Raw genomic sequence first — 14,514 nt, 5'->3', positions numbered from 1 at the left:
TTTCAACGTTAATGTCAAATTGACTTGTTTTGGCTTTTTATATTCTAATTCTTCTTTATCGATCATTAGTGTCAATTATTTTATACTTTGTAACATCAATTTACGTATTCTAATAACACCAAATACGAATGAATTTGCAAACATTTTCTTTCGTCAGTTAAATAAATTTAATTCGCCTCAAAGTGAAATAAATCCTAAACATATTTTAAGTGTCAAAAATAAAAGGGCCAATAGCCAAAAAGTATTTGTAGAAACAATAGAAAGGCTGTTACTTATTTAACCAATTATAGTGACTAAAGTGGACATTTTTGCAATAAAAATAGACTATTAGGAAGAAAAAATACTTCAAAATTCAAATTGTGAGGATATATTGAGGATTCACGTACAAACCAACAAACAACTAAGCAAAATGAATAAAAGAATATAATAGTTTTTTATGCATCAAAGCACCAAAGCAGTCATGTCAAAGATATGGCTCCCCTGGGCCGTATAAATAAGGACCGCGAACGCAATGTGTCACAGAAAGAAGAATTATGTTTTTTAGAAGATTTAGACTTCATTTGATTTTTTAACTATATAAAACGAGTGCGTCGGCGCGACGTGGGTCAGTTGAGTCGAGTAATCGAAGCGATACGGTTGGAGAATGATTTTAATTGTACTGTTAAGTAGTGATTGTGAAGGTATTCATATAGGAGTTGATAGATCTCAATCCAACAGTATTTTGAAATAAAAATTTACATTTCATTTGCAATATTTCAAGAGTTTGGATAATTACCCGGAATTAAATAAGCAGGCAGCACGCATTCTCTGCAAGTTTGATAGCACTTATTTATGTGAGAAGATGTAAATAAGAACAAACATTGCACAAGACGAAAGAACATCTCCATTCAATTCTTAAAAAAATTACAACGAATATGATACCTGACATCAATGAGCTTGTCAAAAACAAGACATTTTTAACAACCATATATTATATACTTATAAATTTTAATAAATAAAACGTTATAATAATTCAGTTCAATTTTTTTAACTTTAAATCTGTCCTACCTACAAATTCAAAATTTAATATATGGCCCTCTGCCCTTTAAGTTTGATACCTTTGCACTAAAGGCACATTTTTTATCACGAGGCTGTAGATTGGTTGACATGTAATCGAGTGCTATCGAACATGAATGAGTTATAGGCCGACTACGATAACTTTGGTACAGCAGGTAGCCCAGCCTAGTATGCGCACTCGTTTGTTTATTCCAGTTGCCTAGGAGAATCCCAAATGTTTCAGTCTTGTTATTACAAGCAGTGACAGCGGTCGTATAGTTATTTTATTTAGTGACTTCCAGTGAATTAAAAGTTAGTTTAAATGGCTCCCAAGAAAATTGGGATTAAAAAGAAGGTTCTAAATAGCTAGACGAGGGAAATTGTTGATAATATTTTCCAATTTATGAACAAAGAAGCTGAAGATGGGCTAGAAATACCATTGAAGAATTACAGGTTGGTAGTTGTGGAAGCACTGACACGTCAGAGGTTTGAAGAAGTACCAGTCAGTGAATGGTCCAATATTTGCCAACATGTGAAAAATGATGAGGAAATCTAAATTGACAAAGAACATTTGTTGGATTCCACAACAGATAATTTACAATTTGAATTAATACTGGGTCATCAGATGAATGATGGTCATTTGAAACTAGCAGCAGTAAAGAAGAAGAAGGAATTGAACCCCTACCGCAGTCGGACTCTGAATAATCAATTTTATACTATTTCAACATTTATCTAACATTGATAAGAATATCTTCCTCCACAATACTTCGGTTAGCAACATCCTAATAGATATCCTACATTTTAAATTTTATCTAAATTTCTTAAAAGCTATAAGAACATTTGAAAAATATTCAAATTTTGGATCTATTGTGTTTTGTATAGATTTTCACATGACAAATTTATAATATCTTCTTCAGATTATTGCACATTTTGTAATTAGAACCTCTTGTATATTGGGATCCAGTTCATTTCACATAAACAGTAATTACCAGCTTTCCAAAGATTTCAAACGCCGTGCCATTATGTAATAATCAGCAACCTTCTTGCTGGCTATACCATAAATCAAATAGTACATCACGTTAAAGAAAAGTTGGGATATACATAGTTCATTCGTTGCTTTCCCTTATTCAATGGAGGCACTGTACCAAAAACGACATCATTTAAAATTGGTTTACGATCAAAAATTTCAGCAATCAAATTGTTTGACAGTGATATGTGGACACCTGGAGTATCATTTAAATGGTCTGTTGAATCTTCACTGTCCCGAGAAGCCCCACCACCACCTCCAGTAGATACTCAAGAGCCTGTGAAGCTGAATCAAATGATTCTACAAGTACTGGTTCGCGTCTAGAAATAATATCCATCACATCTGACAAACACGCTTTAGGGGTATGCAAATCAAACAGTTTTTTTCCTATGATAAATTATTTCAGTTCAAAAAAGATTTGCACAGTGACTATATAACATTTTGCTGGACCAGATGACTCCTCCCACAATCCGATTAACACAGAAGTCCTCTAGTGAAGACAATCGTTACATTATATCTAGACTAAAATAACCAGCTATCTTATCGACTTTACAGTTTCATGACAATTATGGTATAAGTTCAGCAGATGTGGACGATAATCTATCTATCTACAGAACTTACATCACCTCGGAATGGAGAATTCATCAGCAACAAATTAGCAGCCGTTACTTTACTTCCAATTCTTCTCGGAAAAATTTTTGTGTCTCGGGGGTCTAGGTGATCTAGAATCCTCACTCAGTTTTAAGGAATGTAAATGGAAAATGGGTCTACTTGATATTAAATTTATACCTAACAAAACGGACGAGTTGTATTTGTTTTTGAAGGAATTGGGGTTTCCGCAGTTAGTTGCTATTAATGAATACTGGTTACTTGAAAATGAGCCGTTTTTTATTGACAAATATAGAGTTATCAGCAGGGGTAATTCAGCTCACGACGGGACTCTAATTTTGTCTATATGCGAGGACTTTTCGGCTGTAATAAATTACGATTTTTTACTAATAGAAAATACTTTTGAGTTTTCCATAACTTACAACCAAACCAAAGATTTATATATTATCTGTATTCATAGACCACCTAAATCTAACACTCATTCCTTTTTCGAGAATCTTCTACATTTATTCTACGCTCTGCCTACTAAGAGCAGAATGCGGAGATTTCAACATTGACTTTAGTAATTATTGTGCCACTCGGGAATCTCTGATAAATATTTTTGATTTATATCAGCTATATATGCACGTGGATTCACACATTCGAATTACTAAAACAACTTCCTCATTACTAGATTACATAGTATCCGACTTCTCACCCCATGATGTGAATCACTTTGTAATTAATTCAGGTCTCTCTGATCATGAAGATGTATTCGCCGAATTTGTAATACCTAATAAATCTCTTGAGAAACATACTCAGTTGGTGAGGATTCACTCTAGGCAAAATTGCATCAAATTTCACAATTTATGTCTAAAAAATTATTGGATAGATTTTTCTGACGATATTGACTCTATGTTTCTCGACAAAATTATCAGGTGTTACAAAACAGCATTTTCTCTTCGCCATCGTAAAACCAAATCATCATAAATCTTGGACTACGAAAGGAACACGTAGGTACTTCATTCAAGAATATGAAATCACTCTTATATATAAAAATGTTCACAGATAATCCTCACGTACTCAATTATATCAATAACTATAGATCATTGTTTGAGAAAACTATCAAAACTATTACTAAAATCGCATCTTGAGAGTTAAAAATTTGTCGAAATTTGATCTGTTATCAATGATTTGAGAAGCAAATCGCGTTCAACAAACATTATCGATTGCGACCCAGACGAACTTAACAATTATTTTGTGAACGTTAGTAAGAATATTAGCTCTAAAATATGCACATGTTGAGATGCTCTCACTTTTATCGTTCCTTCTAAAAGAATCACTGACATTCTCTTCCTCAGACCAGTAAATAGATCTGAGCTAGAGCAAACCATACTCAGCATTCAAAACAAGACATCCTGCGGCATCGATGAAATATCAGCTGAGTAATTTTTGGGTTTACCGGAAGTAATGATTGACGTTTTATGTTAGCTAATAAATGTATCTTTTGAAAAGGGACTTTTCTCGAGTTGTCTAAAAACAGCTATAATAGTTCCTTTGTACAAGGGCGGCGAGAAAAATAACACTAAGACGTATCGTCCTATCGCATTATTACCAATCTCATCGAAGATAATGCAACGACTAATGATAAGCCGTCTATTACCCTTTCTTTTAAAAAATAAAATCCGGACAGCTCAACAATTTGGTTTCCTACCTAATAAAGGCACTAATGACGCTATGTTTTCTGTTTTGAACAAAATATATACATCGTTTAACAATAAATTTTATACGATTTCAGTTTTTTGTGCTTCCGCTATGATTTCGGTATGTTGATCATAAAAGTTTCAATTAAATTGCCAACTGGCAGTGGTGTGCCTCAGGGTTCCGTTTTGGGTCCACTTTATTCGCGGATGACACCAGTGTAACCTGGATTGGTCTAGATGTACAAGCTCTACATTCGACCATGGGCAATGATCTCATAACTAGTGAGTGCTGGTCTGACGCAAACGGTCTTTGTTTAAACACTTTTATCCTATAAAAGAGCTTTAAAACCTCTAAAACTCAACGATGACTTTATACGATCCTCGAATTCGATCAAGTTTCTTGGTCTACATATTGACGGTGCCCTTCAATAGTCTGTACATAAGGAAAACCTGACAAAAAATTAACCTCTGCTTGCTACTGTGTCTGAACAGCTCGATTCTCATACTACTTTGACAACTTACTACTCGTTATTCGAATCGCATCTTCGGTATGGTTTGCGTTTCGGGGGGTCTTGTAGTTTGCACCTCTTCGATTCTATATTCAAATTACGAAAAAGAGCTATTAGTTATATTTTTGGTTTGAGTAGTAGAACACATTGCGAATTCTATTTTAAAAAACACAAAATTCTAACTGTCCCTGCTCTCTTCCTTTTAGAATCTGTATTGTTTGGTTCGCAAGCACTTTTACAGCTCAACTGAGAGACCCATGCAATCCAACCCTACTTGAATTCATTAAACTTCAGTGCGAAAAAATTATTCAATCAGCTACTTTCTGAAATAAAAATGGCAAAAACTTTTGATAAGTTTCTAGGTTTGACAAATGCATTTCTGCTTGAAAGACCTTATTATTCTGTGGCTCAATTTACAATTTACTATAGACTCTAGAAATTGGCATAATTCAATTTGTGATGTAAGATATTATATACATTATCATTACTATCTACTATTGAATTCAATCATTATTTTGTATGTTCATTTTATGTATTTGCTTATGTAAATTTAATTATCAATACAGGTTGCAGCACAATCTTTCTTTTAAAATTTTGATGAATGCGTTGGAATAAATAATGATTTGATAGGCAATCTTGAATACAAGTTTTTGGTTTTTAACTAATATTGCCATTGCGTATTGTTCACGCCTTTGCGCATCGAACATTACGTCATTGTACCAAAGTTACTGTGGTCGGTCTATACTTCAGCGATTTCTATTGATCAATCGGCATTAACGTTTATCTTTACTGTCGATTTCGAAAAAAAATATATATATATATTAACCTAGAAAAATCGTTTTGTCAATAAATAGACTCGAGTTACATGCGAAGAATTCTTGAAGGACATTTTTAAAACAATACCATTGTATCAAATATCATAAACATGTATCATCACTATTTTACTATAAATAAGATTTTTGTAAACAACCTGACGATATTTAATGTTTATAATTAGTTCGATCTTGAGATTAATTGTATTCATTCAAATATTCAAAAATAAATTTTTTAAAAATAAATTTCGAAAACCGAAATTTATAATTCTCGTCCGGTTTTTGCATCGGAGCCGTCAATTACAGGTGATCGAGGATACACAAAATTTTCGTAAAGTCATCGTATAGGTTATATCAATATTCCAAACTCCAGTTATAACAGTTTAAGTTCCATAAATTACATCTCTCACTTATTAAGGACGGTTCTGTTTACAGAATAATCTGTTTGTATTTATTCACTAGTTACTAGGTAACGTACGTAAACAAACGCCCTTAGTTCAAAAGCATCGCTTTCGTTCATAATTTGTCAATACTTTGACAAGTATACGTTTTTAATTTACAAATTCTAACCAAAATAAGTGAAAATGGATTGGAAATATTTGTTGGCGCTGGATTTAGAAGATATAAATGACGAAGAAAAAGATGAACTGTATAATAGTATTACTTGGTTTGACGTGGACAGTGAAAGTTTAGATGAGGCAAAGTTTAAAGGGTTATTGAGGTAAGAATGATTATAACAAGCACATTTAATGCGATGTAGATATTATTAATAGTGCCAATAATTCAAGTAGATATGTTTTTTGAACATTTTTAACTCCACAATCTGCTAGTTTAGAGTAAACAATCGTTAAAAAATACATATCTCTTTGAACTATCTTCAACGTTTCATATTTATTTCCAAATTACCTATGAAGAAAAAATACGATCATTTCATATGGTATCTGATTATATTTTTGACATTGGTACGATTCCCGTGGCTAAGCCATGTTATAAATCGACCCAAAATGTGTCGAAAATTAAGAATAAAATTTTTCGATATCTCGCTTCGTTTTTGAAATATTGATACTTGAAATCGAAAGTACCTAACCTAATAAATAACTGCTCATTTTTATTCAGTAGTCTGTTCTTTTTAATATATTTTAATGTTTTTTTATTTATTTACACTGATGGGATGAATTTATAAACACTGTCGTCTTTCACTCACTTAATTAAACACAAACACTGGATTTAACTAACTTTTATATGATTAACTCATTACTACTTGTATGATTACTTTTCTAATTTATTTAAATTCACTGGTTATTCTTCTATTTTATTCTGTTCACTATGACTATTTATTATAAACTAACTAAAAAGTAAACAAACAAATGACCAATGAGTTAATAAAACAATATAAACAAACCGCCTGCTATGATAAAAACTTGTATAAAAACAAACCTCAAACGAATTCCGCGGTTTATAAAAAGTATAACAAACGTACCGCGATTTCGCCAAAACTTAGAAATCCATTATAACCGGCTTCATGTCGGGGACGAGTTCTTAGCAATATTCTTGGAATACTAGGGTAAATTATCAAAAAATTAAATAAAAAACCTTTTATTTGTTAAATTAAAATACTTGAGTTGAATTCAAAGCGATCAAATCTTCATTTTAGACGAAGTATTGAACGCCATCTGTTGTAACTTCAAGTATCGATATCTCGAAAACGAAGCGAGATATCGACAAACTGTAGTCTTTATATTCGTTTTATTTTGGCCTAATTAAGCTAAATTCCTTATTATATTGCGGCGACCTAAAAATCGTACTCTTCCTATATTTTTGTTGATATGTCATTTCGAAAACCTTTATCCGCGATAACTGTCATTGTCAAACTTGAATTAACACTTACTAATACTAATTATAGATATCTACATCTTATTTCCACCTCACACACACACTTGCGCGTGAGAAAGCCCGTCCCTCTAAGCATCCACTCCCGGATAAATCCGCGAGTGGGTGCGAAGAAGGACATTCCACCACCCCGTCATTTCGACAGGTCCTCATCCTCTTTCGCGTCGCAGTTTCGCGCGTAGAATCCTTCCTCTCCCCTTAGTTCTATGGGAGATTCTGGGATGTCTATCTTTTTTTGTTAAGAGATTAGTCTGTTGGCTATACTCTCTTGGCTTCATGGTCTGAACGTCATAATGTGTGTGTGTGTGTTTCGCGGCCTCGGGTAAACCTCTTCCCACCTTCAACCGGTAGGAAAAGATCTAATCCGAGTTTATTTCCAACTACCATAATCAATTACCTTATTTACCCTGAGATATGAAGGTGTAATATTTGTATTATTTTATAAATTTTGACCATTGCTCTTTGCTTTGTGCCATATTTTTCGATACTATATCTTTCTTTGGACTCCCTCTCTTTTATTTTTGTAATGATTTTCTTGCAATATGTTTTTTCTTATCTGTTTATTATTATTTATCCTTATTATGTGTTCCTCAAACAATTTCAATTGTTGTCCTATCGATTCTATTTTCAGCTCTTCTCTTATTACTCCATTTCTTACTTTGTCTCTTTGAATCCTTTTTATACCTGTTAAATATTTCATAAGTAAATGCTCTAGACAAGTACGGAAGCGGTTGTAACGTGTACGTGCCACGTCGTAGTATGATTATTATGTGCTAAAAAAATGTTTTGTAAGGTGATGACGACCAACGTGACGTACGTGTTTTGTTAAGAATGGTAGGGAATATCTTTTTGTTGATAAGCGAATAAGTGACAGTAGGGTAGAAATTTAATTACGGTCTGGCAGCATGAAACAAGAAATTGTATAAGCGAGAAGTTAAGTAGTGAGCCTTAATATAATGTTTTAAACAAAGCTACACATCACAGATATTTGATGTCGTTGTAGTACATTTTCCGCTAAGAAATTCTAATAAATCATTATCGATTGACGTATTTCCCATCCTGCCACTATTGACAAAATACGTACGTCACGTCTATAAAACATGTACGTCGACCGTTATCACATTTTTTTCAAAAGGCACGTATTTCATTTTTACTGTTATCGACAAAACACGTCACACCTCGTCGTCGTTATCGCAATCTGCGGTTAGGCGCACGAAAATAATACTATGACGTAGTCCGTACACGTCACTTCCGCTCCTGTACTCCTAGAGCATCCACTTTCATATCTACAGCTCCTATTTTGTTTTTGATGATTTTTGAATGTAGGTTTCATATATAAATATCGATATGAGTTTCACTATCGATTTATAGAATGTTTTTACTTTTCTTTTCTGTAATATTTATTTTTTCCATAAGTGTTTTCGAGTTCTCGAGTGCGTAGCAAAGCAGTTGCATTTGATTCCTTAAAGTCAATCAAAATATTATAACCATTACTTTTTTGGTCCTTATTATGATGTTTTTGTTTGGAACGGGCTCTCCTTTCCGATACCACTCCATGGATCCCTTTGAATGTCGGATTATAGTAAAATTTCATTGTTTCATCACTTATTACAATTGATCGGATCCTACTTTCTTTGTCCTCGCTGTAAAGTTCATAACATTCCACTCGACGCTGCTTTCGTACTGCGCTAATAATTCAAGGCACTCATTTTGCACTAGTTATCTTTCCTTAGTATTTGTGTTTTTAGAAATCCTGTTAAGATATAAAAGTGTCATCAAAGGGCATGTGCGTTCAGATCAAAAATGCCGGCTGATGTTTTAAACAAGCTACACCATTATCTGTATTGAATGAAATATTTTGTTTGATTTCGATTGTTGATTGGCCGTCCACAATTTGTTTTTCGGACCTTTGTTTAGTTTGCGTTTTTTGTATTTAAGTTAAGTGTTTTGTTTTTATTATTATTAACTATTCAAATTGATTGAGGGTGGTGGCTTTTTGGCAACCTTTTGGGGTATACAGTACAGTTTGGATATAAAAACTTACATATGAAATATCAAAAGGTAATTTTAAAAGTTTGTATGTCTACAACGAGAACGGCCAGAAAATACTATTAAAAAACGGATTGAGCAATTAATTAAAATTCTCTATTACATTTATCTTGTTATTAGAGTGGGGGATGATGTTATAGGTCATCCACAAAAACAATATAAAGTTAACTGAAAACTGATACAAGTTTGTTTTTCTTTCACTTTATTCTTGAGAGAATAGATCTACCATATCAAACTACAGGGTTATAATCTTAATCTAAACCTAACCTAGAAGAGAAGAGACAACGAGTTTCTTCATCATATCGTGCCTTAAGACAAGTCTTCTCTTTTAATTTATGTGATTTTTGGCAATAAAATCTTCTTGTTGTTCGAAGTTTATCCTAAACATAAACATTTTTTGACTTCATTTCTGAGAAGAGCAATTGGAAGCCATTCTGAAATGAGCTTTCTAGGAATCTTTCCAGTCATGAAATGGTATAACAAAGGGAAGTACTTTGAAGGAGATGAAATTTTATATTACTACTAGCTATAAAACCCGGCTTCGCCCGGGAGTTGATATGAGATGACGTGGTAGAGTCGAAATAAAAAAATAAATTATGACGTAAAAAGTAAAAAAAAAGTTTATTGAAAACGTTTTCTCATTATTTACAATACTTGTTTATAAACAACATTTTTCATTTTATTGTCCGGAGTATATATACATAAATTTTTTGAATTTCCTACTCTTGAGCAAGCTACATATAGCTGATCGTGAGAGAAGCAGGATTCTTTGAGGTTAATGCCACAATATTTTAAAGTTTGTCCTTGCGCTTTGTTAATTGTAAAACTAAAGGCTAATTTTATTGGAAACTGCAGTCTTTTAAATTGAAATGGCAATTCCGAAGAGATCAGAGGTATTCTAGGTATAAATACTGTCTGTCCTTTGGTCTTTCCAGAAATAAGTTCAGCTTCAATGATATTATCCGATAGCTGTTTTACGATCATTCTAGTTCCATTACATAATTTTGGGGAGTTGAGATTTCTGAGTAGTATCATTGGAGTTCCAATTTTCAGACGAAGGCAGTGTAATGGCATTCCTAGTACTTGTAAAGAGTTTAGAAATTCAGTGGGGAAGTTGACACTTTCTTCAATGGATACCATCGTGTCGATCGATTTATATATTTTCTCTTCACCAGGTATTTTCTTTAGAATATTAAAATTGATATCGTCAACAATATTATTTTTAGTGGCCAAAATTGCTCTTTGAAATAACCACTCTGCATTAGTATAGTACTGAATAATATTTGGATAAATTTTGTCGATTAGTTCGTCTTCAGTAGTGGCTATATTACAGAAATCACTATTAAGTTCAATGAGGCCGGTCGTTTGGTCAGTAGGATATGTACCTTCGCCGATTTGTAAAAGTATTTTAGAAAATTGTGCTGTTGTTTCATCTCTTGATAATTCAAATCTCATGTTTTTTGTTAATTGCAGTATTTGTACTTGTGGCCAGAGATGTGATTAGCTAATGACGTATAAATACACAAAATTTAATAACTTTATTATAGCAACAAATTAAATTTAAGACTTTATTGAAATTGGAATTTTAAATTTCGCGCCACTACTACACATGCTACAATTGCTCGCAACGCTTTTGGAAATGCAACCCAAACAATCGTTGTCCTGAATGAAGTTCAAATATTCGATAACAGATGGCGCCACTATACTTAATTTCCAAGTTGTAGGGTTGGAAAGTTCCTTATATCTTTAGAAACATGCCCTTTAGATTAAAACGGGAACTTTCTAGCTTCTGTAGCGGTAGCGTATGTAGTAAAGGCGCGAAATTTAAAAACCTAAATTTTTAAATATTTTGAGAACTAATTTGGATAACTAAAATTATGTCACTTTAACTCCAAAATATACGTTAAATAATGACGTATAAATACACAAAATTTAACAACTTTATTATAGTAACAAATGAAATTTAAGATTTTATTGAAATTGGAATTTTAAATTTCGCGCCACTACTACACATGCTGCAATGGCTCACAACTATGGAGACTATACACTATGACTATTGGAGTGTATAGTCTCCATAGTTGTCTTGAACGAAGTTCAAATATTCGATAACAGATGGCGCCACTGGACTTAATTTCCAAGTTGAAGGGTCGGAAAGTCCCTTAAAACATGCCCTTTAGATTAAAACGGGAACTTTCTTGTTCGAGGAGGGATAAAGGGCTATCACACCACATAAGTCCCTTTATCGTGTCGGGACTCCTTTTTAAGTTTTATCGGCACGCACATTTTATCGACTTAGTTTTATTATATACAGTGCTTTTCAGGGGCAAGCATTATGGCTTATTTAAACTTACTGGAAAAGCCACCCCCTCACCCCTAGCAGCATCCCCTTTATTTTTTTAAATTACTTGTCATATTTTTTATGTAAAATTTGGATACTCCTCTTTGAGCTGATTTCAAAAATGTATAATACTTGTAGGTTAAAGTGGTTAGTTTATGAGATAAACAATTTTTCTTTTAAGAGCACAAATTTTACTTATTATTTACTTTCACCTTATTTGCCTGTACTAAAATGGGTTGTACAACAGTTCAAACTCTTTAATCTTTTTAACTGTGCTATTTATTCTACTTAAAAAATCCAAACAACAAAAAACTCTACTTTTTATTAAAATTTGACATTGTCAACTAAAATTTGTAGTCACTATTGATAGTGTAATTTGATACATTATTTATTTTGTTTCTCCGAAATGGTTTACTCTTTGCAAGAAAGAATTGAAATTGTAGGTTTATACTACCAAAATAATAATTGTGCAAGAGCTGCTGCTAGAATATTTAACGAATTACATGACGGAAGACATGCAACTCATAAGTATGTAATTCAACTGATGGAGAAATTTACCACAACAGGGTCTGTTTGCAATAAAGTGCATAAGCGAGAGGGACTCGTAAATAACGAAGCAATCCAAGTGGCAATTTTAGGGCAAGTCAGCTTAGAGGCTCAACAACCCCAATCGTTGTCAACAATAAGTAGAGCGATCGGTGTTTCATCTTCTACAGTTTTCCGAGTTCTACATAAATTCAAGTACCACCCATATAAAGTTAAGTTGGTGCACGAGTTGAATGAAGATGATTTTGATCGTCGTCTAGAGTTTTGCGAATCAATGACGCAAATTATCAATAACAATCCACAATTGTTAAACAATATTTGCTTTTCTGATGAATGCTCATGTTCATTAAATGGCTTAGTAAGTAGGCATAATTGTAGATATTGAGCTGAAAGTGATCCACATATTATGCGTGAATTCCATACACAACATCCCCAAAAGGTAAACGTTTGGTGTGGTATCCTAGGTGACCACATTGTCGGACCTTTCTTCATCAACGGAAATTTGAATGGTGAATCATATCTTGAGTTACTCAGGGAAGGGGTTGACCCACGTATTACAACAATAATAGAAAATGATGATAACCTTTCCGAAGATTTACTGGTATTTCAACAAGACGGAGCTCCCCCACACTATGCTATGCCTGTCCGACAATTTTTAAACGAAATATTCCCCGCTCGTTGGATAGGTAGAAGGGGGCAGATGATGGAATGGCCACTTAGGTCACCGGATTTAACACCCCTAGACTTCTTTTTATGGGGGTATTTAAAAACAAAAGTTTATGCTACCTAACCAGAATCTCTGGATGATTTACGAGAGAGGATAGAAAATGAATGTCGACAATTAAATCCAGCCGTATTAAGAAATGTCAGAGAGGCATTTCAAAATAGATTATACCATTGTATGGAAGTGAATGGTACTCATTTTGAACACTTAATGTAACTTCATAATAAATAGCACAGTTAAAAAGATTAAAGAGTTTGAACTGTTGTACAACCCATTTTAGTACAGGCAAATAAGGTGAAAGTAAATAATAAGTAAAATTTGTGCTCTTAAAAGAAAAATTGATTATCTCATAAACTAACCACTTTAACCTACAAGTATTATACATTTTTGAAATCAGCTCAAAGAGGAGTATCCAAATTTTACATAAAAAATATGTAATTTAAAAAAATAAAGGGGATGCTGCTAGTGGTGAGGGGGTGGCTTTTCCAGTAAGTTTAACTAAGCCATAATGCTTGCCCCTTCCAACATAAATTGACGTGTTTTTCGATTTTTTCTAAATACCAGTATTACAAAAGTTATTAAAGGTGGATACTTTTATCTGAAAAGCACTGTATATAGATATAGATGAAGAGCATCGAGAAGTGAGATGACAGTATAGTTACATAACAAACAACGGGACAGATGGTTTAGTGAAGAAAGTTTGGCGAAAAGCAAAGCTCAGATAGGTCAGCTCAATATGGAGCGAAGATGTTGCCAATAAATGAAAATTTTCGATAAAAAACATGGAAAACAGTTAGTAGAAGAGAGTTTTAGATAAGGGAATGAGTTGGTGAACAGGCCATTTTGATGAATGGATTTTTTGTGACATAGTAATTAAATAGAATAATTTCGTAGTTAATAATATTTTTAGTGGATGTTTTTCCAAATTTTCTGAGTAGCTTTTAATTTCAATTGTTTTAATTAACTTCAAGGGCTTGTCAGGAAATTTTAAAGTATAAAGGCGAACAGGTGGAAACGTTACTTCACGAGTTAGAAGAAATGGCTGTAAAGCAAGCTGAAGATGAGGCGAGAAGGCAAGAAAGTGAAGCAGACGTGAGGAGCTCGAAATCAAGAAAGTCGAGCTCTATTGAATATGAAAGTGAGTACAATTTTGATAACAAAAAAAAATATAATTTTACATTTTATTTCGAAAAGGAAGATCGTTTATTATTTCTTATTTCTTCCCAAATTCATTTTTGTGAATTTCACTTTATACTTGGTGAAGGTGTAAAAAATAATGACCTATGACACGAT

At 33.1% G+C, this 14,514-nt stretch overlaps 1 protein-coding gene across 1 annotated transcript in view; it reads left to right on the top strand.

Moving 5' to 3' along the window:
- The first annotated feature begins 14,149 nt into the window (after window positions 1-14,149).
- LOC130450181 (centrosomal protein of 290 kDa) overlaps window positions 14,150-14,514 on the top strand; it is a 93,839-nt gene continuing 93,474 nt past the window's right edge. Inside the window, exon 1 of the mRNA XM_056788413.1 lies at window positions 14,150-14,359. Coding sequence (XP_056644391.1) covers window positions 14,260-14,359 — 100 coding nt within the window. The 5' untranslated portion in view covers window positions 14,150-14,259. The remainder of the gene's footprint in view (window positions 14,360-14,514) is intronic.

The sequence above is a fragment of the Diorhabda sublineata genome, chromosome 11, assembly GCF_026230105.1.
Source record: "Diorhabda sublineata isolate icDioSubl1.1 chromosome 11, icDioSubl1.1, whole genome shotgun sequence".
NCBI classification, from domain to species: domain Eukaryota; kingdom Metazoa; phylum Arthropoda; class Insecta; order Coleoptera; family Chrysomelidae; genus Diorhabda; species Diorhabda sublineata.
This window is presented reverse-complemented; position numbering and strand designations above follow the sequence as displayed.